The 25,284-nt window shown below is 38.6% G+C and overlaps 1 protein-coding gene across 6 annotated transcripts in view; it reads right to left on the bottom strand.

Moving 5' to 3' along the window:
- Nucleotides 1-25,284, bottom strand: part of pphln1 (periphilin 1) — a 150,496-nt gene that overhangs the window by 13,826 nt on the left and 111,386 nt on the right. For 5 of the 6 annotated variants that reach the window (XM_072552595.1, XM_072552596.1, XM_072552593.1 and 2 more), the window contains 2 exons: nt 20,707-20,826; nt 17,464-17,601 (listed from right to left, as the gene is read on the bottom strand). In XM_072552595.1, coding sequence (XP_072408696.1) covers nt 17,464-17,601; nt 20,707-20,826 — 258 coding nt within the window. The remainder of the gene's footprint in view (nt 1-17,463; nt 17,602-20,706; nt 20,827-25,284) is intronic. The other variant, XM_072552598.1, reaches the window with a different exon arrangement.

The raw sequence follows: 25,284 nt of genomic DNA, 5'->3' as shown, positions 1-25,284 counted from the left end.
AACTATATTAAAGTTAAAACACAAATATGGATTATGACTGCTGAAACTTTTTTTATACTGGTGCGCTCCTATTAAACAGATGAGAAATTTTATGGAAGATTAGCAGATCTGGCAAATTATTTTAAAGATGTATTTCTACTAAAGTTGTACTATTTGTACTGTAATTGTATCATAGTCATTAAGATGAAAAAATAAGGAACATGCACTCCCCTGCAATACTCAAGGCCAGACCAAACAGTGTTTAATGTCTCGTGCTTTGTTATCAATCTCTGACAGTGACAATATGACAAAGTGCTGATTTGTAATACTTCTCATGCTCTTCCAGAATCTAGCAGCAATAAATGGAATCCATATTATATGATATGATGAGTATTAGCTACGCAGATAAATAATTTCTTACAAATGTACAGTATCACGCAAGAACTTTCAAAAGCTAACTGGGGGGCAGATATTCGCAGGTAAAGGGACGGCTGGAAAATAGGAAGCCTTCAGAAATGAGATAACGAGAGTCCAGAGAAGTATATTCCTGTTAGGGGGAATGGAAAGGCTGGTAGATGTAGGGTATGCTGGATGACTAAAGAAATTGAGGGTTTGGTTAAGAAAAAGAAGGAAGCATATGTCGCATGATAGATCGAGCGAATCCTTAGAAGAATATAAAGGCTGATGGAGTATAGTTAAGACGGATAGTGAAGGTAGAGTTTGGTATGCTTTCCTTTATTGGTCAAAATATTGAGTACAGGAGTTGAGAGGTCATGTTGTGGCTTTACAGGACATTGGTTAGGCCATGTTGCATCCAATTCTGGTCTCCTACCTATCAGAAAGATGTTCTGAAATTTGAAAGGGTTCAGAAAAGATTTACAAGGATTTTGCCAGCATTGGAGGGTTTGAGCTATAGGGAGAGGTTGAATAAGCTGGCTTTTCTCCCTGGAGTTTGGAGGCTGAGGGGTGACCTTATAGAGGTTTATAAAATCGTGGGGGGCATGGATAGGGTGAATAGACAAAGTCTCTTCCCTGGGATGGGGGAGTCCAGAACTAGAGGGTGATACGTGTATGGAATGAGCTGACAGAGGAAGTGGTGGAGGCTAGTACAGTCGCCACATTTAAAAGTTATATGGATGGATATATGAATAGGAAGGGTTGAGGGAAATGGGCTGGGTGCTGGCAGGTGGAACTAGATTGGATTGGGATATCTGGTCGCATGGACGAGTTGGACCGAAGGGCCTGTTTCTGTGCCGTACATCTCTATGACTTTATGGTAGATATACAAGAGCTCTGTTTCAGCCTCATAAATTGAAGGTAAAAAATAAATTCACCCCAGTATTATCAGGCCACAGGTTGCTGTGTGTGTGTGTGTGTGTGTGTGTGTGTGTGTGTGTGTGTGTGTGTGGAGAGAGAGATCACCACCAAGATATTCTTTTGGTTGACAAAAATATAGCAAATCAAATTAAATTCTATAAATTGTAACAATAATATAAATACAAATAGTTTTCAGGAAACATTATATACAATGCAACAAATGCAATTTTAAAAGAGGAAACATTTATACAGGCAGCATATATTTTGTAGGCTTATAAAAAGGTAAGATGCTAAAACAAAAATAACTGATTATCTGAGCTTTCTGAAGTCCATTACTTATATCAAGTTTATTCACAAACTGAAGGTAAAAGTTATCTGCTTATTTTAATGTGATTCTGTATAACATTTCATAACAGTCCAATAATCAAAGAAAAATGTTTCATTATTTTTAAAAAGTATGGTAAAAATTAAAAGGGTAAATGTTCAATTTAGTTCTTATCAAAATAAACTGGGTTACTCTAATCATATATAAATATGGCTGACTATTAACTGTCTCTGGGCAATTAGGGACGGACAATAAATGCTGGTCTAGGCAGTGACGCCCACATCCTATGAATGAATAAAATCACTGTGGCCCAGGGGAGAAATGAATCAGATATTGCAGAAATTGGACAGATATTGTTAGTGATTCACAGGTTTTGTGTAGGTGTCTATAGGTTCCCTTTCTTTAATTAAATAGCATGTTGTAGAGATTTTACATCTGCCCAATCGCTTAGTATTACTTATTCAAAGAGAATAGCTTTGACTGATAGGTTCCAATTCTATATTCTATACAATCAATGTTCTGTAATTACCTGATTAAGAATGATGTTTTATTACAAAATGTCAGAATTGTGCCTGAAACTTCGATGAATATACCAGGGATATATCATATTTCAGGGCTTATTTAGGGAATATATAACCAAACGAATCAATCCACATAGTAACAGTATTTTAACACCATTGCACTGGTCCTCAGAGACTACTTTGTGTGTGGCCTTGCACTAATGGCCTGTACAAAACAGATGTGCTGGAAGAAGATAATGTTACCTCATTCATTAAATCTCCAACTAAATTACAACACTGTCAAAAGGTTTGGAAGGTTAACTGAATTGGATAACTGCAACACAATTAACAGTTTTTAAAATAATTGAACGGGACATTTTAGAAACATAATAAAAATTGCTATTTAGCAATAAACTACTCAGTGCTTCATTCTCAGAGAGACTAAAATAATGTTAATTCAGATCCTTCTGTTCTATCTCTGTCACGGAAGAGTTCTTCTACCATCCATAACAGGAAGGGCACAGTTGACCTGTAGCAGATTTAGTTTGCTTAGGTTAATTCTGCAGTTACAGTATAGGCATAATCTTTTGACGGAGTGCAGAGACCACACAGGAAGGTGCCTTCACAGATATTTCTATACATAGATATTAAAAATAACCAATCTGAATCATAAATGAGGATTACAGTTACATTTAGGTGGATAGTAAGGGTTTTTAAAGATAACTTGATTCTGGACAAATCCTTAAACTGAAGCACGTGTTTATACGATAATGTACTATCACACTTGTTTAAGTTGGCATTGTTCTTGATTTATTTATGAAGTGTAACACTTTATAATCATTAATTTCTTCCAGGAGACAGCAAAGGCTGTAAGGCCTGACATCCTTGTAGTAGAACTTAAATCTTATGTAAATATCCACACCACATCCCAGCTATTCCAGCTATCCACAACACTGGCAATGTGGAAAATGCCAAATCCATCTGACTCGTAAAAAGTAGGACAAATCCAAACAACCAATTACTGTCCCATCAATCGATACTCAATTGACAAAATGATAGAAGGTGTCATAGATAGCGTAATTTCACATTAATGACCTGCTCAATGCTGCGGTTCAGTGATGCTCAGGTTGGGTTCTGCCAGGGCTACTCAGCTTTTGGCCTCATTACAGCTTTATCCAAATACAGTTACAGATGTACAGCACAGATAAAGACCCTTTGGTCCAACTTGTCCATGCCGACCAGATATCCTAAATTAATCTCGTCACATTTGCCAGATTTTGGCCCATATACCTCTAAACTCTTCCTATTCATATGCCCATCCAGATGCTTTATAATTGTTGTAATTGTACCAGCCTTCACCACCTCCTCTGGCAGCTCATTCCATACACACACCACCCTCTGCGAGAAAAAGTTGCCCTAAGGTCCCTTTTAATTCTTTTCTTTCTTACCTTACGCCGAAGCTCTCTGGTTTTGGACACTCGTACCCTAGAGGAAAGATGTTGGCTATTCACCCTGTCCATGCCTTTCGTGACTTTATAAATCTCTACAAGGTCACCCTTCAGCCCCTGACACTGCAGGGAAATAGCTCCAGCCTCTCCCTATAGCTCAAACCCTCCAACCCTGGCAACATCCTTGTAAATCTTTTCTGAACCCTTTCAAGTTTTACAAAATCTTTCCTACAGCTGGGAAACCAGAACTGAATGCAGCACTTCAAAAGCAGCCGAACCAATGTTCTGTAAAGCCACAACATGACCTCCCAATTACAATACTCAGTGCACGGATTAATAAAGCCAAGGGTACCAAATGCTTTCTTCATTTCCCGGTCTACCTCCAACTCCACTTTCAAGGAACTATGAACCTGCACTCCAAGGCCTCTTCGCTTGGCAACGTTCCTCAGTACTTACCATTAAGTGTATAAGTCTTGCCCTAACTTGCCTTATCAAAATGCAGCACCTTGAACGTAGGCAAAAATTTGAATTCAGCAAGGTGAGATTGACTGCCTTTGATATCAAGGCAGTATTTGACCAAGTGTGGCATCAAGGAATTCTAGCAAAATTAGAGTCAGATTTTTCCCACTGGTTGAAATATTTTCTAGCACAAAGGAAGATTATTATGGCATTGAAGGCAAATTATCTCAGCCCCAGTACATGAGTGCAGGGGTTTGTCAGGGTAATTGGCTAAACAATTTTCAGCTGACTTTATTTCCTGTAGAAGTGTGTGTTGTTATGGCCAAGTTTGGAGAGTTGCACAGATTCCTTTCCGGTCCCACTCCTTCATTGGTCATAACAAATTTTACATTTAATCAGAGTGGTGATCTCTCTAATTATAGAGGTTTTAGACTGTATCTGATTGAATATTAGAAATAATTCAGCCATGTTTCTTACATTGGCAAAGAATAACAATGTTTTTTTTCAAATAAGACTTTCTCAACAAATGTTATTCACCAAAAAAAAGCATCACTCATATTCAAACATCTAAACTCAACAGAAGGCAAATCTTGGTAATACATCAAAAAGTTAACAATGAACAGCAAACAGTCCACAACACACATGTAAGCGAATGTCATAGCCACTCCCAGTCTCAGGAACAGCAGAGTTTATGAACTGGAGCCCTGTCAGTCCAGGTGGGAAATTCAGCTTTAGAATTTTGTTCTGAATTTGAACTTCCCAAAGCCACTCTCTTGGTTTTTCTTGATAAATTATTTCTCATTCAAAAGAATGAGCTTTATAAAGTCAGAATTCTCAGGACATCGTCTTAACAATCTCTTTCGATAAATGTTGACTGAACTCAAGTCTAAACTTAAGTAGATATTTAAAATTGAAGAACGATAACACAATGCTCCCTGCATCTCCACCTCACCACATATCCCCCTTCTTCAACATCATGGCATAACAGGCACTTCCTGGAAACCGCCTCAAAGCAGCATTACTACTAAAATCTTGAATGTAAACATCTTGAATGTAGCCCAACGTCTTATTCTATATGCGGCTGAACTATTAATTTGCTTTTTTTAGCATGTACCATGATTTTAAAACATCAGTTGCAAACTTTGCTGACACCTTATCTGACCCATCTGTAACAACACCAGTCCAGAAGACCACTATTTTCCTGGAGCTCAAATCAAAATTAACCGTATTTGACAAGAAATCATGCTCTGGTAAACTGCTCAAGGCTAGCGGGAAGTGGAGCACTTTCTCTCGTACAATATAAACTAAAGCTTTCACAAATATTGGAAGAAATGGGCAAAGAACAAACACTGTCATGAAAAAAGAAAAGGATCTCTTCAGACTTGTCATTTTTCAAACTGGATTACAATGATTTTGATTGTATGGTAAACTCTACCTTAATTTGAGTCCTATTACAACATGTTAAATATGGACAGCTCTTCCAATGATCAACTGAGATGAGCTTCACTAACGTTTGCTCAAGGGTTACAACCCGAACAGTGACTTACTCTGGAATGACACTAGGATTTTACTAAAGAACAATAATGTACAATGCACTTCAGTTGGTCTTGTATATTGGAGTACCAGATACTAACTACCAAAATAAGTTAGTTGCGACTGAAAATTTCCTTCTCTTACCCTCCATTCCTTCATGCTTATTTTCCCATTTGTTTTTATACCAATTGTCCTTAGTCTATCCCACACAATCATGTTTGTTTCCAACTCTTCCTCTCTACTTGAACAAAGATATTTAACAAAGGAAGTGTATAAAATAACCCCATTTAATGATGATCCAGGCTTTACTACTAACAAATAAAGAAGGAACTTGGATGGAAAACAAAAGGCAACTTGTAGTCACTAACCACTAGAATAAGATGCGCTCACTATTATGTTATAGCATGCTATATTTTTACTAAAAGTTACATCAGGCATAAGATCAATAGCATGAGAAAAGTGGCTACGATGGGAAACGGAAGACTGGGCTAGACTTTGGTTTCTGCATTTCTCAAAGAATTGTACTGCTTATTTATGGAAGTAATGGCCCAGATTTGCCGAAAACTTATTCACTTGCATGAAGTTAAGACTACTCCCAATATTGTTGCTTGCAAACATGTAAGAGAATATACCGCAGTCTACGCAGAGAATAATTTCCCTTGAAATCTTTTGTCAATAGTTTTGAATCTATGGTCTCCACTCATTAACCCACTCACCAGAGGAAATATTGACTTTCCCTGTACGCGCACAACCTCTCATTTTCCTGAGAACCTCCAATGGGCCATCTTTTCATCTACTCTGTACCAAGGAGAACAATATTAAAGATGTTTGGGGATTTAACAATGGTGATTTCATCAAATGCCAAAGGAGATAGTTAGATGCTCTGATATGGGAGGCAGTAATTACCTGGCACTTTGAGTGTGCATGTCTCTTAAGGTAGCAGGAAAGGTAGAAAGTGGTTGATCTGATTGAACTGTGTAAAATCATGAGGGGTATGGACAGGGTAGACAGGAAGAAAACTTTTATCCATGATGGAGGGATCAATTTGCAGGGAGGTGGGGCTATAGATTTACAGTAAGGGCAGGAGGTTCAGAGAGAAGTTGAGACGTTTTCATCCAAAACGGTGGCAGAAATCTGGAACACACTCCTATAAAGATAGCAGAGTCAGAAATCCTCACAACATTGAGACCTATTTGGAAGCACACTTGCAATGTCAAGGCATACAAGGTTTGGACCAAGTGCAAGAAAATGTGGTTAGAATAGATAGGTGGTTGCTTTTGACTAAACATAAACGCAATGGCTGCAGGGCCTTTTCTGTGACGCTGAAGACCTCAATGGCTCTATAATTACATGGCATATCTGGTGATGATGTAACGTTTCTGATGACTTCTGAAGATTCATATTAATATGTGCTACTCAGAATCAGGTCAGTGCCTAATCCCTGTTCGCTTGGTGCATTTGGTTTTGAGCACCTTCTTCAGGCCAGATTCTGTCCATCATCTTTGTTTCTTGAACCAGTTTGTCACAAACAAATACCTCACTGCAGCCATTGATTGACAAGTTAGCAAACATTGTGGCTTTCAGCCTGAAACTAAACTCATACTTTTTTTTGCCAGAAGTACCATTTCTGTTTATTGCTTACCTTGTGCAGTCATGAGACTTTGGAAATTCAGCATGCCCACAAAAACTCTCACCAAATTTTACAAAAGGACCATAGAAAGCATTCTATCTAGGTGCATAATTGCTTGGTACGGCAACTGCTCGGCCCAGAACCAGAAGAAACTACAGGAAGTTGTGTACACAGCACAGATCACGAAAGCCAACCTCCCATCCACGGACTCCACCTACACTTGCTGTTGCTGCAGAAAGACTGCCATCATCAAAGGCCCCACCCACCTCAGTAATACTCTCTTCTAACCTCTTCCATCAGGCAGAAGATACCGATGTTTGAACACATGTGCCAACAGGTTCAAGAACAGCTTCTTCCCTGCTGTTATTAGACTGCTGAATTGACCTCTCTAACTTCAAATCTAATGCGGATTTTGTATTCCTCACTCTATCTAAACACCCTATAATCTGTATGTCTTTGTATGTTATGATGGGTCTGTACTGCTCGAAAATAAAACTTTTCACTCTACTCAGGTATACATGATAACAATAAATCATGTAGGTGCGTCTTCAACTTTTGTGCATCTTCTTCACAACAGAATTAATTTGACCTGCTTGATCCCCTGCACTGACTGACCCAATGAGCAAAACATGAATCAGAAGTGGAAAACTGAGGCCAATTTCACATGCATCTTTTGCCTTTCTTAGAAGAAGAGATCAATTTATATGTTGAGTACAGGCCTGAATAAGGGTGACTTGTAAGCTGCTATCCATCGCATTTGTTTATTTCACTTACTCCCTTCTTTGCCTTTTCTGGTATGCTTCTCTTCATCTTGCCTGCATTGCTTACATTCTGTCATAGTTAATTAACCACTCTGTATTTACATACCACTTTCAAATGAATTATTCCCTAATATAGCATCAGGATTACTCAGACAAAGAAGTGCAAGGCAAAAACAGCAAAGACCCCGTTGAAACTTTAAAGATTCTGCTAACAATAGAAGAACTTACATAGCACCTTTAATGTAGTGAAAATTAACATGTAACTGTTTTCAAAAAAGTTGGTTTATCACAATAGCCAGAATAATATATAATGTTTTTGCAGCATTTCCACATCACCTCAAATGTGTTTTAACAGTTTCTTCCTGAGTCAATGTATTTTGCACTTCAGCTGGCAGACTAAAAACACATCATGTGCAGCATTTTCCAAGAACATTTCCCCACATATCGGGATAAATAGGAATCTGCCAGGGCAGCTTTGACACTAGTTCAACACATAATTTACTTAGCAAATAAAAGAAAATTGCTGTATTATAGTTCAGACAATAAATAGTACACACTGATCTGCTTTCAGATTACTGCCATATCAGAACCATTCAGCTCATGTCCAACAAAACACTGATGTGTTTAAAATTAGTTTTCCAGTTCATTCTCTGAAGAAATAATCATCAGTCCTGTCAACACATTTGAAAATGGTTTCTGCTTGTGAACATCAAAACGTAGTCACAGCCACAGTTAACAAAACATTGAAGGATACACAAAGCACCAATAGATGCATCCAAAGTAAAAACAGATCTCATTTTTCTTAAATAAAGCCCTCTGTCAACAGTCAAGGCGTACTAACGGTGGAAAAGCATCAAAATAAGCACCACCATACACAATTAATGATTACTTAAGTAGAATCCATTATTTTTTGGGAATGAATGGAATTAACAAACATTGCTAAATTCAGTATTAACTGTTTTAACAATTTAATGCCTCTGCCTTTCGACCAAAGTCCCACCCCGTCATAACTTCACTCTGACATGAATATTACAATATGATTTGAACATAATGTCATCCTATTATAATATTGAGCAAAACATCTATTCCAAATATACAAGATGCTTGAGATTAAGTTTGATACACAGAGTCTGAAGGGATGCTGATCAGTTCACAAAGCAGCAGAGTGGCTATTTTATGTTTCTCAGAACAACTCTGTGGATATTGCAATTTGAAGAGTTGATGACAACTGATTTGAGTCAAACTAAACTTAAATCTAGTCTCCACATATAATTGTCCCAAGCTATTAATAAGAATCTCTATAGATCTCTCTATAGATGCATTTTTATAATAACCTTGAATGTCTACAAGTTAAATACCGAAAGTTCTACAAAATTGCAATGTGGCTAATTATGACAACATACTGGAGCAAAAAACAACTTAAGCTCACAGCAAATGGAGAGGCAGCTTCAGTGAATTTAAAGCTGTCAGAAGAGATGGGCAAAAGAAATTACATTTGTTTTTATAAAAGCTAGGTTTAAGACAAGATTCAAACATATGGACTGTTTCTTTCAAATTTTTTTTTATATATGAATATGGTGGAATCACCTTTCCAAGAACAATACTGATACTCTAAAATAGGTGTGATATGAAGCTATACTCTATGAAAAAAAAGACTATAAATTTACTAGTTGGAAACAAAGTAATTTGTTTTAGAAAGGCTAAAGCCACATTCCGAGGAATTGAAATTGCAGTCAAAAATGGCTACACATTTACATCACTGTACCTTCTATATTCAAGTGAAGCCCACCTGTCTGAAAAGCCTCACTAGAAACAATTGCCTTGAAGGAGTACGAATGGAAGCCATCTCCCATCCCATTATCAACGCATCCAGACAGGCAATCAACTGGGTACTCAACTGGGTAGAGTCAAAATGTCAGATAAAATTACTTGGGCAGTCTTTTGATTATGAAAGGAATATATATGGGGTAAATGCATAGCTGGAGATAACCGACTTGTCGTAAGATCCTCTAACTCTCCATGTTTTAAGTACCTGGTTTCTCTGCAGACCAGGACAAGCACTGGAGACTAATAAAGTAAGAACCTTGTGTGGGTCTCTCTATGTGTTCAGAGAGCTTGCAAGCTTCAAATTGATCATTGTTGCTGCAGATATTTCAAAAAAGAACTCAACCCTGCTTGTTGCTATCTTTAGAACAGGAGATAAATTATATCATTTCAGCCATGATGCAGGAGGATTACTGAGATCAGCATGAAGTCAGCCAAATCACCAAGCTGAAGAACAGTTTATCCTTTGACTTTAAATGATCTTTAAAGTGCTTAAATTTACCCTCCTACTCTTATCTATTTGTGTGTGAGGAGGCTGGAGCCTTTGTATTATTCTCTTAAACCAGGTAAACTGCAATAAATGCCATTCTTTTTAAAAAGTGAAGCCTGCCTACTTGTGTATTTTATAATCAAAGCACAAAAAACAGTTAAATCTTCACTGAATTAGCAAGCACATTGTTTTTCAAACAAAAGAAAGATTAAACCTGTGCTGTTAAATGAGTAGGAAAAGAGGAGAGTCATCCAACCCCTTATTCGCAACAAATTCCACAATTTAAACACATTCAGCTATTTATACTGTATGAATGTTATTGCACTGTTTTCTTTGTGTAATTTGAAAAGTTTCCGTTTTGTGTTTATTTTGTATGCCAAAAGTAACATGGCTATACAACTTCTTAAATCAATATAAGCAGTATTGATAAGTAAATACACTCCATGCATACACAGTCAGATACTGGAAGCATGGATGGTGGCCACAGTTGATCTATGAAGGCAACAAGTGATTGCGCAAGGATCCTTCTAACAAAAACGTATACGGTGCCATATAGAAATGTTTATACAGTGCCCTAGCCCTCCCAAGATACTTCATGTGTACCTTAAGAAAACGTTGGCACTAAGCTAAATAGGAAATCATTTAGGACAGATGACAAAACATTTCTGAAGTATAGAGATACTTCTCCAATACAGTTGTCTAGCACGATACTGTGTACATGATAGACAAGAACATTTTCAATGTTCCCTGCAGTAACATCTCCCACTATTGTTCACATAAGGAACTGTGCTTTGAGATATACTGAAGTTCCTAGTGTGAGGCATCATCCCCAGAACAGGAAAAAAAAAGACACAAATTGCAGGAGGAAGCAGAAGTCAATTTGATTGAAAACTCCTAAAAAGGTCCTCTTGCAAAATAAGTACCAAAAAGTCCCAAAATATCAAAATGTAAAGTTGGCATTGTACAATTCTTCGTAGTTAATTAATAGCATAATCTATTGCTGGAAGGCTTCCACGGACATTAAACAAACAACTTCTCCCCAACCATGTTAACTGCTGATGTGCTTTTTAAATCCAGATTTCTCCAGCAATTAAACACTAGAAAGTGCCTGTGATTTTGACAATGTTATTCAGTAATCATTGACTACTAAAGTAAACACTAGCATTTGAAAAAGCTTCTTTTGATTGTTCTTTGTTTAATAGGCTCTTAGCAGTACTGTTTTTGTGTTTTGGAACTCTAGCATCTGCAGTTCGTCATGTTATTTCACTTCATTGACACCCCATCAAATCCTTTCAACAATACTCCCTCCGCCATCTGAATGTATACTGGCAGTAATGTGTATCAATTATAAGAGACAATGCAGCAGCTCACCAAGGATTCTGTGCTTGTACCTTCCAAACGTGCAATTTCTACCACCTCGAATGACTAGAGAAGATGATACAAGGCAACACCATAATTTGCAAGATCCCGTTGCAAGCTAAACAGCAGCCTGATTTGGAACCACAGAATAATTTTCATGTTGTCGCTTGGTCAATATCCTGGACTTCAGTTCCTAACAGCATTATGGTATACCATAGAACACAGTGGTTCAAGAAGGCAGCTCTTCACCTTCTCAGGAGCAATTACGAATTGGCAAGAAATGCTGACTTAGCCAGTGACACCTACATCACTTGAATAGTTGAACATTTTTATTTTCATTCAATTAACTAGAATGGTTTGAGCAGTATTGCTTTGGGGACAAAGGGAAAATGGCAGCTGTATTGCACTTACGATTTCCAGAAGGCATTTGACAAGATGTCATGTCAAAGGTTATTGGGGCAAATAAAAGCTCATGGTATGGGGCATAGCATATCAGCATGAATGTAAGATTGGCTAGATAACAGGAAAAAGAGCAGAAATGGGTCATTTTCTGTTTGGCAAGATGTATCCTGAGTCAAAAAGTGTAGTACTGGAAAAGCACAGCAGGTCAGGCAGCATCCAAGGAGCAGGAAAATCAATATTTCGGGCGTCAGCCCTTCATCAGGAAGCCAATTCCTGATGAAGGGTTTATGCCCGAAACATTGATTCTGACCTCAGGCATCCTCGCAGCTCCCCAGCTGGCACCTTGCTCAGTCACCCTACTCTCTCCTCAGCTGGTACCCATCCCTACTCATCTGGCAGTCTACCCTCTTCCCAGGTGGCACCAATCTCAACTGACACCATTCTTACTGGTACCTTATTATCACAACTACCTTATGCATTGCTGCTGTCAAAGGCAAAGTACATAAGGTAAGTACGATATTAAGGTGCTGGGAGAGTAGGGTACCAGGAAGAATTGATGCCAGCTAAGATGGATACACCATCAATCACACTAAATCTCTGAAGCAGTGCCACATCTAGCTGGACATGGAACTGCTCAATTAAACAAATGTTCCACAAAAAAAAAATCACCATCCTCATTGATGACGAAAGCTTTAACGCATTGGTATAAATTGATATAAACATTTTTTTTTCAAGTCAGAAATGTCAGGTAAATGATCCATTTTGGCCTCCTCCCAAGGTCCTGAACACCACAGATTCGCATCTTCAGCCAATTCAGTTTCCTCCATGTGATATCAAGAACTAGCTGAAGGCAGTGGATACTGCAAAGGCGCTTGGTCCTGCCAGGATTCCAGCAATAGTACTGAAGACTTGTACCCAAGAACTAGTCTTCTCTCTAACCAGGCTTTTCTACTACATCTATCAGATTTGCATCTACATTTCAAAGTGACAAATTGCTCAGGGAAGTCCTGACACAAAATAGGATAAATTCAATCTGGCCAATTACCACCTCATCAGCCTTCCCTTAAGTATCAAGAAAGTGATGAAAGGTGTCATCAACAACGCATCATATGCCACTGACACAGCAATAACAGCTCACTAATGCTTTGGGTTCTGCCAGGGTCAGTTAGTTTCTGACATCATTCAGCCTAGGTCCACAAGTAATGACTGGAGGTCAGAAGAGGTGCTAAATTGTGCTTTTTAAACTATATTATCTTGTTTATTTTTTAAATGGACTCTTGCTGGATTTTAAAGTGGCTGCTTTCAAACAAGGAATGGGCAAATGGGCACCGTCTAAAATTTCCAGCTATTATCTGCATTCTCTTTGGAGTGAAATAGCTCCAACTTCTATGAACATTCCAGTCAAGCCAACATATAGGAAACCTAGACAATGTGTCTTCACATTCGATTTTTGATTTAAGAAAGCCATCAAAACCCATATTCTACAGTGATGTGCTACAAAACACAATAAATTTTGACGAGGAGACATCAAATCTTACTCAAATGGCTCAATCTGAAATCCCAGGCACATCTCTGAAACTGCTGGGTTTCAAATAGCTTTAATTATAGAACGTTGATCTACATATCAGTAATAAAATAAGAGAATACAGCATAAGCATTGGCAGGTTTAATTAATAGCTGCCCCGATCTCAATCTCTCTCAAAAGTCTGATTTCTGGAAAGAATCCTTGTTATTTTCACAGGCAAAGTAGTTTCTTGTGTATAACTGCTGCACCTTAATCTGTATCTGATCTCCTGCAAAAGGGTCTTCTGAACGCAGACAACTGAAAGGATATCCACCAAATAGTGAACAATATGGACCTGATTCATGCAAAGTAATGCCAAAATCTTTGACTTCAATTTGGAACTTCTGAGGAAGTTGAGAGATGATGTGATTGAAGTTTATAAATTAATGAGTGTGAGAGAGTTAAATGATAGTTGTCTTTTCCCTAGGACGGGGGAATACAAGACCATTTTTAATCTGAGACGAGAAAGATTTAAAAGAAAGCATAAGAGGCAAATGTTTTACACAGAGGATGGTGGTGTAAGGAATGAACTTCCTGAGGAAGGGGTGGATCTGGGTACAATTACAATGTTTAAAAGACATTTGGATAGTAGATGAATAGGAAAGGTTTGGAGGGATATGGGCCAGGAGCAGGTAGGTGGGACAAGTTTAGTTTGGGATTATGTTCAGCATGGACTGTTGGACTGAAAGGTCTGTTCCCATGCTGGACGACTCTGACTCTTTCTTCTTCAGATACTGAATGTGCAAAACATGCCCGTGTTTTGAATCCTACTTTGATTTAACCCTAAGGGATTTGCTGTAGATAATTTTTAAATTGAGTTGCATCAACTGGACATAGAGAAACACCCCACCATCTATTTCTAAAAGGAAAATAAAAATAAAATAGTTTTTAAAAATGTCTGCTACACAAAGAACAGGAGAACAGCACAAATTTAATCACTTCACTTTCGTCTGTAACAGTGCACAAAGAGCTGAATCCAAGATGGAAAATGGGAGCGACTGCCCTTGACATTAAGGTAGCATGATCTCACAAGCCCAGACAAAACTGAAGTTAATGGCAAATCAATGAAAATTGTCCACTCGTTGGAGTCATACCTAGTAAAAAGGAAGTCGGTCATGGTTGTTGGAGGCCAATAAGCTCAGAACCATGACATCATTGCAGGAGCTTCTCAGGATGGTATCCTTGGCCTAATCATCTACAGTTGCTTCACTAAAGGTGTTCATTTTATCTTCATTTGGCAAGTGGAAACCTTCAATCATGACTGAACAACATTTGGTTCTATTCATCGGGATAGAGTAGGAGTCTTTGGAGGGTTCCAACTGAGGGTTTAATAATTATCCAGGAATGTTCAGAGGATTTAATTTGCGCTAATTTCTGGGCAACTGTTAAACTGATCCCTTATCCCCACTTACCACTGACCTCCCCTAAAAATTCCCCAGGGCAGTACCATTATTATCCCTGCTTCCCCACCCTGACCCAATCCAGAAATCTTGTCACACTTGTCATACCATTCCCCCCACCCCCACCTAAAACATCTTCTGATCCTTCCACCTCAGATTACAGCCTCCTAAACCAGACCCAAATTAACCATCAAACTCAACTCCAGTTTGAGGGTCACCCAACACAAACCGTTTGGGTTCAAACTCCCCTCCCTCACTAATCCCCAACACTCCCATTCAGTGCTATCCCTGCCCTGATAGCTCAATACTCGCTCCTTTGTCAGTGGAGCACATCACCCCATTCGACCTACTTAAAGCAGTCATCTGCCACCCTGACCTCTAACTCATTGTGGTCTCTCTGTACCTTAGCATTTATCAAACAAGCAAACTCCACCCAAAAGTGGGTAACATACTGCAATAATGTATAACCTCAAATGGGTATTCCTATGAGGAGATTAATGCCAATGGTCTCACTACTAACAAATCAAATGCATATGAAGTGTTGTAACTATCACATACCTGCAGCTATAACTTATGCAAAATAATATTCAAAAATATAAAGCCAACCATTCATCTGTAGCCTAAAACCTACAAACAACTTACAAACTGTTCACTTACTGACCTCGGCATTTTCTAAAAAGAGATAGATTAAGGGTCTTTTTCACTATTTGAGGCAATACCTTTAAAAGATGAGCAGCTACATCTTACATTGCTACTTCATATCTGAATAGTCCATTATAGGAAAAAAAATGGCTTTGTCCACTGCATGCACAATCTTATCCCAACTTTAGCACCAGATTCTAGAACCAAAATGAGCATCAGAACCATGCCAGGCTGGCTGACATTTTGTTTCCATAAAATGGAAATAAATCACAACTCAATACCTAAAGTAACAACTGGAAGTAGATAAAGTGGATATCCAAGATCTCAATGGAGTTTTTTTAAACAGCCCATTCAAAAAGGAGCACTACAAAGACGATAATTGTAGTGATTGGTAATAACTTTTGAACTTTGTTTATACAGGTACAATTTTGTGCTTTCACAAGTTAAGAAATATAATACTAAAATTATTTTTGTTACGTAAAAAAGATGACAGTCACAATACTTAGAAAGGTTTTTAATTAATGACATGGCAGCATTTTATTGACTTGAACTATCTTCAACAAAGTCACTAGAGTTCTGTGTTTTTCCAAGTCCTTTAATGTACAGGACTTCTATGAATAGTAACAGCTGAATACTTAAGCAGCATTTTACTCAATTTCAAGAAATGCTTTAAATGACTGCAACCTTGGTAATCATGCATGGCAAGGCTGCTGGTTTGTAAATCCCACTGATGTAGGGATTGCAAAGATATTGCAGCACAAAGCCCAGGATGTCATTATTGAGACTCGAGGGTAAATAAAAATGATTCTTTTTACATTTGGAACAGGAAAATGATTAATAAAGAACTGATTATTTCTTAAAAAGAATAATACTTTCACTTTCAAAAGGAATATTCTTCTGACTATCCCAGTCAATTTTCTCAACTTGTTTTATTGTATAAAGTCAGTCTGCAGGCTTAATTTACATTTGTATGAACTCTTTGGGTTTTTACTTACTTAGCTGTTGCTAACCTTAAAAATGGACACATGCTAACATATTGCATGATTATAATGTCTTTAACTTTATGAAGTGGTACATTTCCTAAATTACAGTTTGTAGATCATGAGAGGGTTGAAAGTTTAACAAAAATCATACTTTAGCATGCATTTTGTGTGTCATACTTTAAGAATTGGTCTCAAATTGAAATGTAATGTTTCAATTTTAAATAAATGAAACAAAGATAATCTCCAGAGGTGGGACTTGCAGCTTCAGTGCTTTTTGCATGTTAATCTAATAGATAGTGGAATCTTCAAAGCACACACAATGATTCCGGTTTTATGGTGCAGTGGTAGTATCACAACTCATGATGCACAAGGCCATAGTGCAAGTGATAATATGCAATAACGTCTCTGAACGGGTTGATTAGAGAAAAAAAAAGGTCAGAAGAATAGCTTCTTGAAACAAGAATATGATGTAATACTTTACTTCCCTTATAAAACATAGCATCTCTAGTTTTGTGCAGCAGCGCCTCAAGATTTGAAAGTAATATATTAAAAACAGAATGGTAATACACTAGGCATCAAAGTCCGAAGCAAATTTTGGTACTGCACTTATCAACAGAGCTTGAAAATATGCTCTTTCACTAACCGTCCCGCTTAAAGCTATTTTCTAATCAGCTTGTTCAGAAATAATGACACACCTGGAATTTGAACTTGGACTTCCTGGTCTGGAGGTCAGGACACTACCACTGCACCACAAGGGCACAAAAGTCATACTCTGGTCTGCAATCTGGCATGGACTTTGTAGAACTCCCAACAATTCAAAATTAAACAAATAAATTAAAATGCTAACCTCTTCAATTTCTTTGGTTTTCTCAGCAATTGCTCTCGTCCGAACATCTGTTTGGTTTAGATCTATAAACTCAATAGCACTCCGTGTATTAATCTCTACATCATCCAATTTATCTGGATATAGCATTTGAATAGTATCCTGTGACCAAAAAAGAAACAGAACGGCTGATGGAAAAATGGAATGTGATTTTTTTTATTGTAACAATTTAATTTATTGGCACATTAGTTTGGCAAATGAACAAAGAATTTCTGCATGAGAAGTTTCAAACTATTCTGAATGATCGAACCCAGGAAGAACAGGTATTGTCCATCAGTTTCTTAACAGTACTTCATATACTTGATAAGTAATTGCCAACAGCATCCCATTAAAAGTCAGAGTGACATTCAACTGTTTCATCAGTAGATTTTTGAAGTATGAGAGTTTGTAGAGTAATTGGTTTTGGTAAAGATTTATTGTTTGTGCAGTTTTGAAACAAGTAGGATGAGCAGATATCTAAATAATTCTCTGTAACATCAGAATGGAATGTTTCAAAACATCGAAACAACAAATTCTTGAACTTACTGAGTGAGTTCAACTGAGAAAATTCAACTTAGACATAAGAATGGAAGACATAAATCAGCAATTCCAATCCACAATGGGGTTAAAAAGCAATCAAAAACGTTGTGAAGATGAGATTTAAGAAGATTTTTAAAGGCAAAGAAAAAAAACATCAGCTCTCGTCTCAATATTCCATCTTTGCATCACAATCAAATAATCTTTACGGTGAACATTTCTCTTTGTAAAATAGTCAGACAATTAGTGACTTGCATGAACCCAGTGTAAGTTGACAATTGCCCTTCTTTCCAACACTTGGTCTCACGAGCAAGATCAATTTTCAACCTTATTTCTGCAATACCCTTTATCAAATGAACATTGTCCTGAACAGAACACTTGGCCTCAATGTTCTATGGTCAAGTTTTTTTCCTCAGATGCCCCTTTTATAAATCTCCTTCAGAACATCAGATAAGTTCACCCCCATACTTATTGGTTCCACCAGTCCCAGTGTTTCAGCACCTAAGGTGCTTTTAATTACTCTTCTCACTTACCTGGCTTCACAGGCCAATATATAACATTTATTATTCTTTCCAACAAGGAATATGATAAACTCTGCTGTATTTGAATAGCGTTCCATCAGACTGAAGTGTAAAGCATAATTAAGAATGACTAACTTCAAACTTTCTGGGTCACCCAAGGATGGAAATTTGAGTGCACATTATTCTAATTTAATAATTTATTTGTGCTCAGAACCTCCTCAACTGTGGTATGTTTTAACATGATACTCAGTTGCATATAACTGACATCAGAATAGTTTGAGTTCAAAATTAGTTCAACTGAACAAACAAATGTTTTAACTGGCCTGTTTTTATCTTGAATGCAGGAATCATTTCAGGAAGACTTGGCCCTATTTTCTGGAATGCCATTAAATATTCTAAGAAAGACTGTTGTTTCAACCTCATTCTGATTTGGTCTGTTTGATATCTAATCCCATATGTAAAGGCGTCAGAGCTTGATTTGCAGTATAGGTTTAAGAGATATATTCATAGAGCTGTGACTGCCGTCACCAGTATGTGTGCTCTGCACTGCCAAACTTTATGCATGAATATCTAAACGGGTTTGGGGTCAAGTATAAAATGGGATGCACTGTGAACAGGGATGTGGAATGATTCTTTTTACACCTTCATGCCCCTCCACCCTTCCTGCAAGCTCACTAAGCCTCATTTCTTAAATTCACTCCCACCGTGCTCTCACTGCCCCAATCCTCCTGTGTCCCAAACTTCCACATCCTAACTCTCCCCATTGCGCATTCTCACTCCCTCCCCATGTCCTCACTCCCCATACCTCCTGCTAAATCCAATTTAAATATCACCTATCTCATCTACACAAAAGAAAACACACGACCAGGAAGCAGATAAAGAACTACTATACAGTGTACCGAAAGAGTGGAGTCAGAAATCCAACTACTTGGGTATCAGTAAACGTTTCAAGAATATGCAGCCATCTGATGATGGCTCAGATCATGGTACAACTTTATAAAAGAACGTGCTGCTCCTCGGAAGCTGCCTGACCTGTGCTTTTCCAGCACCACGCTTTTTGCCTACACCCTACAATTGTGCAAACTGTGTGTGTGCGTGCAAATGCATGGTGCATTATTTTCTGATTTGTTCAGACTGTAAATACATAATCAGTGCCAATTAACTTTGAATAATGTACTCTAATTGTCTGATTACCAGGTTGTAAAATTACTGTTTCACATGATTACCTACAACTTTAGATGCACCCTTCTAATATTCTACGTTCCCTAGATTAAAATTGATTTCAGATTTCCTGACACAAGGCCTTAATAAATGCCCTTTGCCCTGTATCCAGAGCATTTCAGTGCTCAATAAAATGGAGTTTAGTCTCAACCCAAGCTGGGCAAAATCATACATTACCAAAGAAAGATACTTTTAGATCTTTTCCAGAAAGCAAACTGGTTTGGACAATAACCCTCAACCATTCATAGTGAGAGTTCTTTGCAAGTACTGCCCATGCCAGCGACAATATGAGTTTACAGCTTGGTTGACCCACAAGAGCCCTTTCAATTGCAGTTAATACTAGGAGTCTGTTTTTAACACCTGAATCAGTGGCACAAACAAAAGGAAGACTGGGCCAAAAATAGTGGCTTATGTCTTTCCAACGATCAGTTGAAAGAGGTTTTTGTGAACCATTAACTGTGTCAGGTAAACAGTCTGATAATATAGTCACTGTTACAAGATTAATGGAAGTAGTAGAGAGGAAGAGCTGAGTGTTTTCATCAACATGCATATTAAAAGTTGACTGCACCGTCAACAATGAAAATGTATGGTCGTAGGATAAGAGAAGGAATGAAAGAGAAAGAATGGAAGATAACTATTTGCACAGTGTGTATATTGCCACACACAAAAAAATCATGAAAATCTTTAAATGGGTCTTTGTATCAGCTGGACAATTAATAATTTAAGTAATGAAATGAATATTTGATGAACATCTAACTTCTGCACAGTGTGCCCAAATAATGAACTGGACTGAGATTTGTAATGTCCATCAATCAAGTTGAATCTTTTGGCAGAAAAATGTGAAAAAAGTGGTTTGCAGACATGTATAAAACTTTATGGAATGAACTGCAAGCAAGAAAAGAAAATCTTCACATATTTTGTAGCAGCTACTATTAATTGATATACTTACAATATTATCACATTCATTGATTTCCAGCTCTGGAATCTGCTGCTGTTCAGAACACCATTCACTTGTACCTTCCTTATTCAGGTTCTCAGATGTTTTGATGGATTTTTCAAAGTTTGCAGCCTGATAAATCAAGAAGCATTTTAATCCTACATTTGTATGTCATGTCTCCATCTTTAAAATATTTTGAAATATTTGAATCAAAACTCTTGTATATTAATATGGCATTTGCTTCTTTTCTGATGAATGCTCTCAGAATGTACAGTAAAATGCATTAAAAAACTCAGGAGGCCAAAATGTTTTCTTCAGCGACCCTGCAGATTACAGCAATTCTTTTTAAAGCGCAGGTCTTCAACCACTGGGTTCCATGATCAGTCATTCAAAAAAGAAAATCTCGCCTTTTCTAAGGTGCCAGAATCATGTTTTTTTGAAAACTGGGTATTTCAGACTGCATGATTGGGAGTAATATATTATTCTGGGTGGTAATTGATTAGCAAACAAAAAAACCCAGTAAGAATAAACAGATTATTCTTAGGATAGAAGGTGAGTACGAGGTCTGCAGCAGCACACAACCAAATTATTAGTAAGTGAGGGCCAATATAATATTTCCAAATTTGATGTTATCGCCAAACTGGGTAGGCACGGTACATAAGTTATGAGGAACATGCAAGGAAGCTTCAGGAGATAAAGGAGAAGTCGCCATGGTCACACTGTCACATAATAATTCAACACGCAAACAGACCCTTTGGCCCAACTCGTCCATGTTGACTCGGTTTCCAAAACTGAATTAGTCCCATTTGGCCCATATCCCTCTAAACCCTTCATATTAATGTACCTGTCAAAATGTCATTTAAATGTTGTAATTGTGTTTGCCTCCATAACTTGCTCTGACAGCTCGTTCTGTATAAGCACCACCCTCTGTGTGAAAAAGCTGCCTCTCGGGTCCCTTTTAAATATTTTTCCCTCTTACCTTAAACCTATGCCCTCTAGCTTTGGAGCCCCAAGCCCTGGGTAAAAGACTTTGGCTATTCACCACATCTATGATCCTCATGATTTCATACACCTTGATAAAAGGTCACCCCTCAGCCTCCTACGCTTCAGGGAAAATGTCCCAGCCTATCCAGCCTCTCCTTACAACTCAAACCTTTCAGTCTTGGTAACATCCTTGTAAATAATTTTTGCACCCTTTCCAGTTTAATACCATCCTTCCAATACCAGGGTGACCAGAATGGTGTGCAGTTCCCAAATCTAGCCTTACCAATGCTTTGTACAGCAATAACGTGACATACTCAATGCTCTGACCAATGAAGGCAAGCAGTGCCATACGCCTACTGTCTACCTGTCACACCACTTTCAAGGAACTATGTTCCTGCACCCATAGGTCTCCCTGTTCGACCAAACTTCCTTGGGATCCACTGAACAATTCCTGCCCTGGTTTGTCTTACCAAAATGCAACACTGACCTTATTGATCAAGCTCTCATTGTACACTTAGATAACCTTCTTCACATCAGCAAACTTACTAACCATGCCTCCTGTATTCTCATGCAAATCATATATATAAATGAATATAAACGCCAGCAGATGCAACAGTAATCCTTGCAGCACACCACAGGTCACAGCCTGAACAACAACCCTCTATCATCAACCTCCATCTCTTACCGTCAAACCAATTTTGTATCCAATTGGCTAGCTTGCCGTGGATCCCATGCAATCTAACCTGTCTACCATGCGGAACCTTGTTGAAGGTCTTACTAAAGGCCATGTAGACAATGTCTACTGCTCTGCTTTCATCCATCTTCTGGGTTATCTCTTCAAAAAAAACTCAAATCAAGTTTGTGACATGATATCCTACACACAAGCCATTCTGACTATCCCTAAATCAGTCTTGCCTTTCCAAATGCATGTCGATTCTGTCTCAGAATCCCCTCCAACAACGTACCCATCTCTGATGCCAGGTTCACCAATCTATAGTTCCCTGGCTTTTCCTTGCAGCCTTAGTTACTCTCCAGTCTTCCAGTACCTTACCAGTGGCTGTTGTTAATACAAAGATCTTGGCTAGGGGCTCCACAATTTCTTCCCTATCTAGCCACCATGTCCTGGGGTATAGGTAATCAGGTCCTGAGGACTTATCTATTTTTATAGATTTAAGACCTCCAGCACCCCCCCTTCTATAATGTGGACTCTTTTCAAGACATCAATATTTATTTCCCCCACCCCGACAGAGTTCCTTAGCTTTCATTTCTTTCCCCACAGCAAGTAATGATGAGAAATATTTGTTTAGTATTTCACCCATCTCCTGTGGTTCCACACAAAGATGATCTTGTTGATATTTAGTAGAGCAACAGGTTGCAGGTTCCAGGGTTTAGATCTTTCATGAAGAACAGGCAAGGCGGAAAAAGAGGGGGAGGCGTGGCCTTGTTAGTCAAGGATAGCATAACGGTGGCTGAGAGAACTTTTGATGGGGACTCATCTACTGAAGTAGTGTGGGCTGAGGTTAGAAACAGGAGAGGAGAGGTCACACTGCTTGGAGTTTTTTTTTAATATAGGCCTCTGCAGAGTTCCAAGAAGGCGGAAGAGAGGATTAGCAAAATTATTCTGGGTAGGAGTGAAAGGAACAGGGGTGGTCATTATGAGGGAACTTTAACTTCCTCAACATTGACTGGAAATGCTATAACTCTAGTACGTTGGATGGATCAGTTTATGTCCAATGTGTACAGGAGGCTTTCGTGACACAGTATGTTGAAGGGCTGACAAGAGGGGAGGCCATATTGGATCTGGTGCTTGGTAATGAACCAGGCCAGGTGTTTGAGTTAGTTGTAGGTGAGCACTTTGGAGAGAGTGACCATAATTCTGTTACATTTAGTTTAGCGATGGAAAGGGATAGGTACATGCCACAGGTCAAGAGTTATTGATGTGGCAAGGGCAATCTTAATGCGATTAGGCAGGAATTAGGATGCATAGAATGGGGGTAGCAAAATGTAGGGGATGCAGACAATAGAAAAGTGGAGCTGGTTTAAGGAACAAATATTGCATGTCCTTGATAGGTATGTCCCTGTCAGGCAGGGAGGAAGTGATAAGGTAAGGGAACCATAGTTTACAACAGAAATTGCATCTCTTGTTACGAAGAAGGAGGAGGCTTATGTTTTGATGAGGCAAGATTGTTCTGATGAGGCAATGGAGAGTTACAGATCAGCTAGAAAGGATTTAAAGAGTGAGTTAAGAAGAGCAAAGAAAGGACTCGAGCAGTCTTTAGCAAATAGAATAAAGGAGAATCCTAAAGCTTTCTATATGTATATGAGGAATAAAAGGATGATTAGGGTAGGAATAGGGCCAAACAAAGACTGAAGTGGGAAGTTGAGTGTGGACCCTGTGGAGATTGGAGAGATGCTAAATAAACATTTGTCAGCGGTTTTCACTCAGGAAAAGGAGAATATTGTAGAGGAGAAGAATGAGGTACAAGATATTAGACTAGAAAGGATCAAGGTTAGTTACAAACAGGTGTTATCAATTCTAGAAGGAGTGAAAGTAGACAAGTCCCCTGGGCTGGCTGGGGATTTATTCGAGGATTCTCTGGGAAGCTAGGGAGGAGATAGCAAAGCCTTTGACTTTGATATTTGAGTCGTCCTCGGATGATGATGTCAGCATGTACTAGGTGGCATAACTACAAATTGAGGGGTGATAGATTTAAGCCAGATGTCAGAGGCAGGTTCTTTACGCAGAGAGTGGCATGGGCGTGGAATGCACTACCTGCTAATGTAGTCAACTCAGCCACATTAGGGAGATTTAAACAATCCTTAGATAAGCATGAGTGATTTTGGGATAGTGTAGGGGGACAAGCTGAGAATAGTTCACAGGTCAGCACAACATCAGAGGGCTGAAGGGCCTGTTCTGCACTGTATTGTTCGATGTTCCATGTTTAAGAAGCCCTATTCTCTCCAGAGAGTTACGCTTTTGCCCTTAACACACTGGAGAATCCCTTTGGATTCTCCTCAACCTTTCTGCCAAAGCTATTTCTTGTTCCTTGTTTGCCCTCTTGATTCCCCTCTTGAGTGTACTCATATACTCCCTATTCTCCTCAAGGCATTCACTTCATCCCAGCAGTCTATACCGGATATATATTTCATCATCTTTCTTGACCAGAGCCTTAATATCTCTGGTTATCCAGTGTCCTCTTCACCGCCCAGCCTTGCCCATCATACTAACCAGGAGCATGCTGGCGCTGAACTCTCATTATGCTAAATTGCCCATAGTGTTAGGTAAGGGGTAGATGTAGGGGCATGGGTGGGTTGCGCTTCGGCGGGGCGTTGTGGACTTGTTGGGCCGAAGGGCCTGTTTCTACACTAAGTAATCTAATCTAATCTAATCTTGCCTTTGAAAGTCTCCCTCTTGCCAGATCTCACTTTCCGTGCAAACAGCCTCTCCCAATCAACTTTTGAAAGTCCCTGTCGAAACCAACCTTGCCCCAATTTAGAACTTTAACTGCGGACTAAGCTTATCCTTTTCCACAACCATTTTAAAACTAATAGAATTATGGTCACTGGTTCCAAAGTGCCCCTCCACTAACACCTCAATCACTTGCC

The sequence above is a fragment of the Chiloscyllium punctatum genome, chromosome 32 (genome assembly GCF_047496795.1).
Source record: "Chiloscyllium punctatum isolate Juve2018m chromosome 32, sChiPun1.3, whole genome shotgun sequence".
Classification (NCBI taxonomy): domain Eukaryota; kingdom Metazoa; phylum Chordata; class Chondrichthyes; order Orectolobiformes; family Hemiscylliidae; genus Chiloscyllium; species Chiloscyllium punctatum.
Note: the sequence above shows the minus strand (reverse complement) of the source record. Positions and strands in the feature narration are given on the sequence as shown.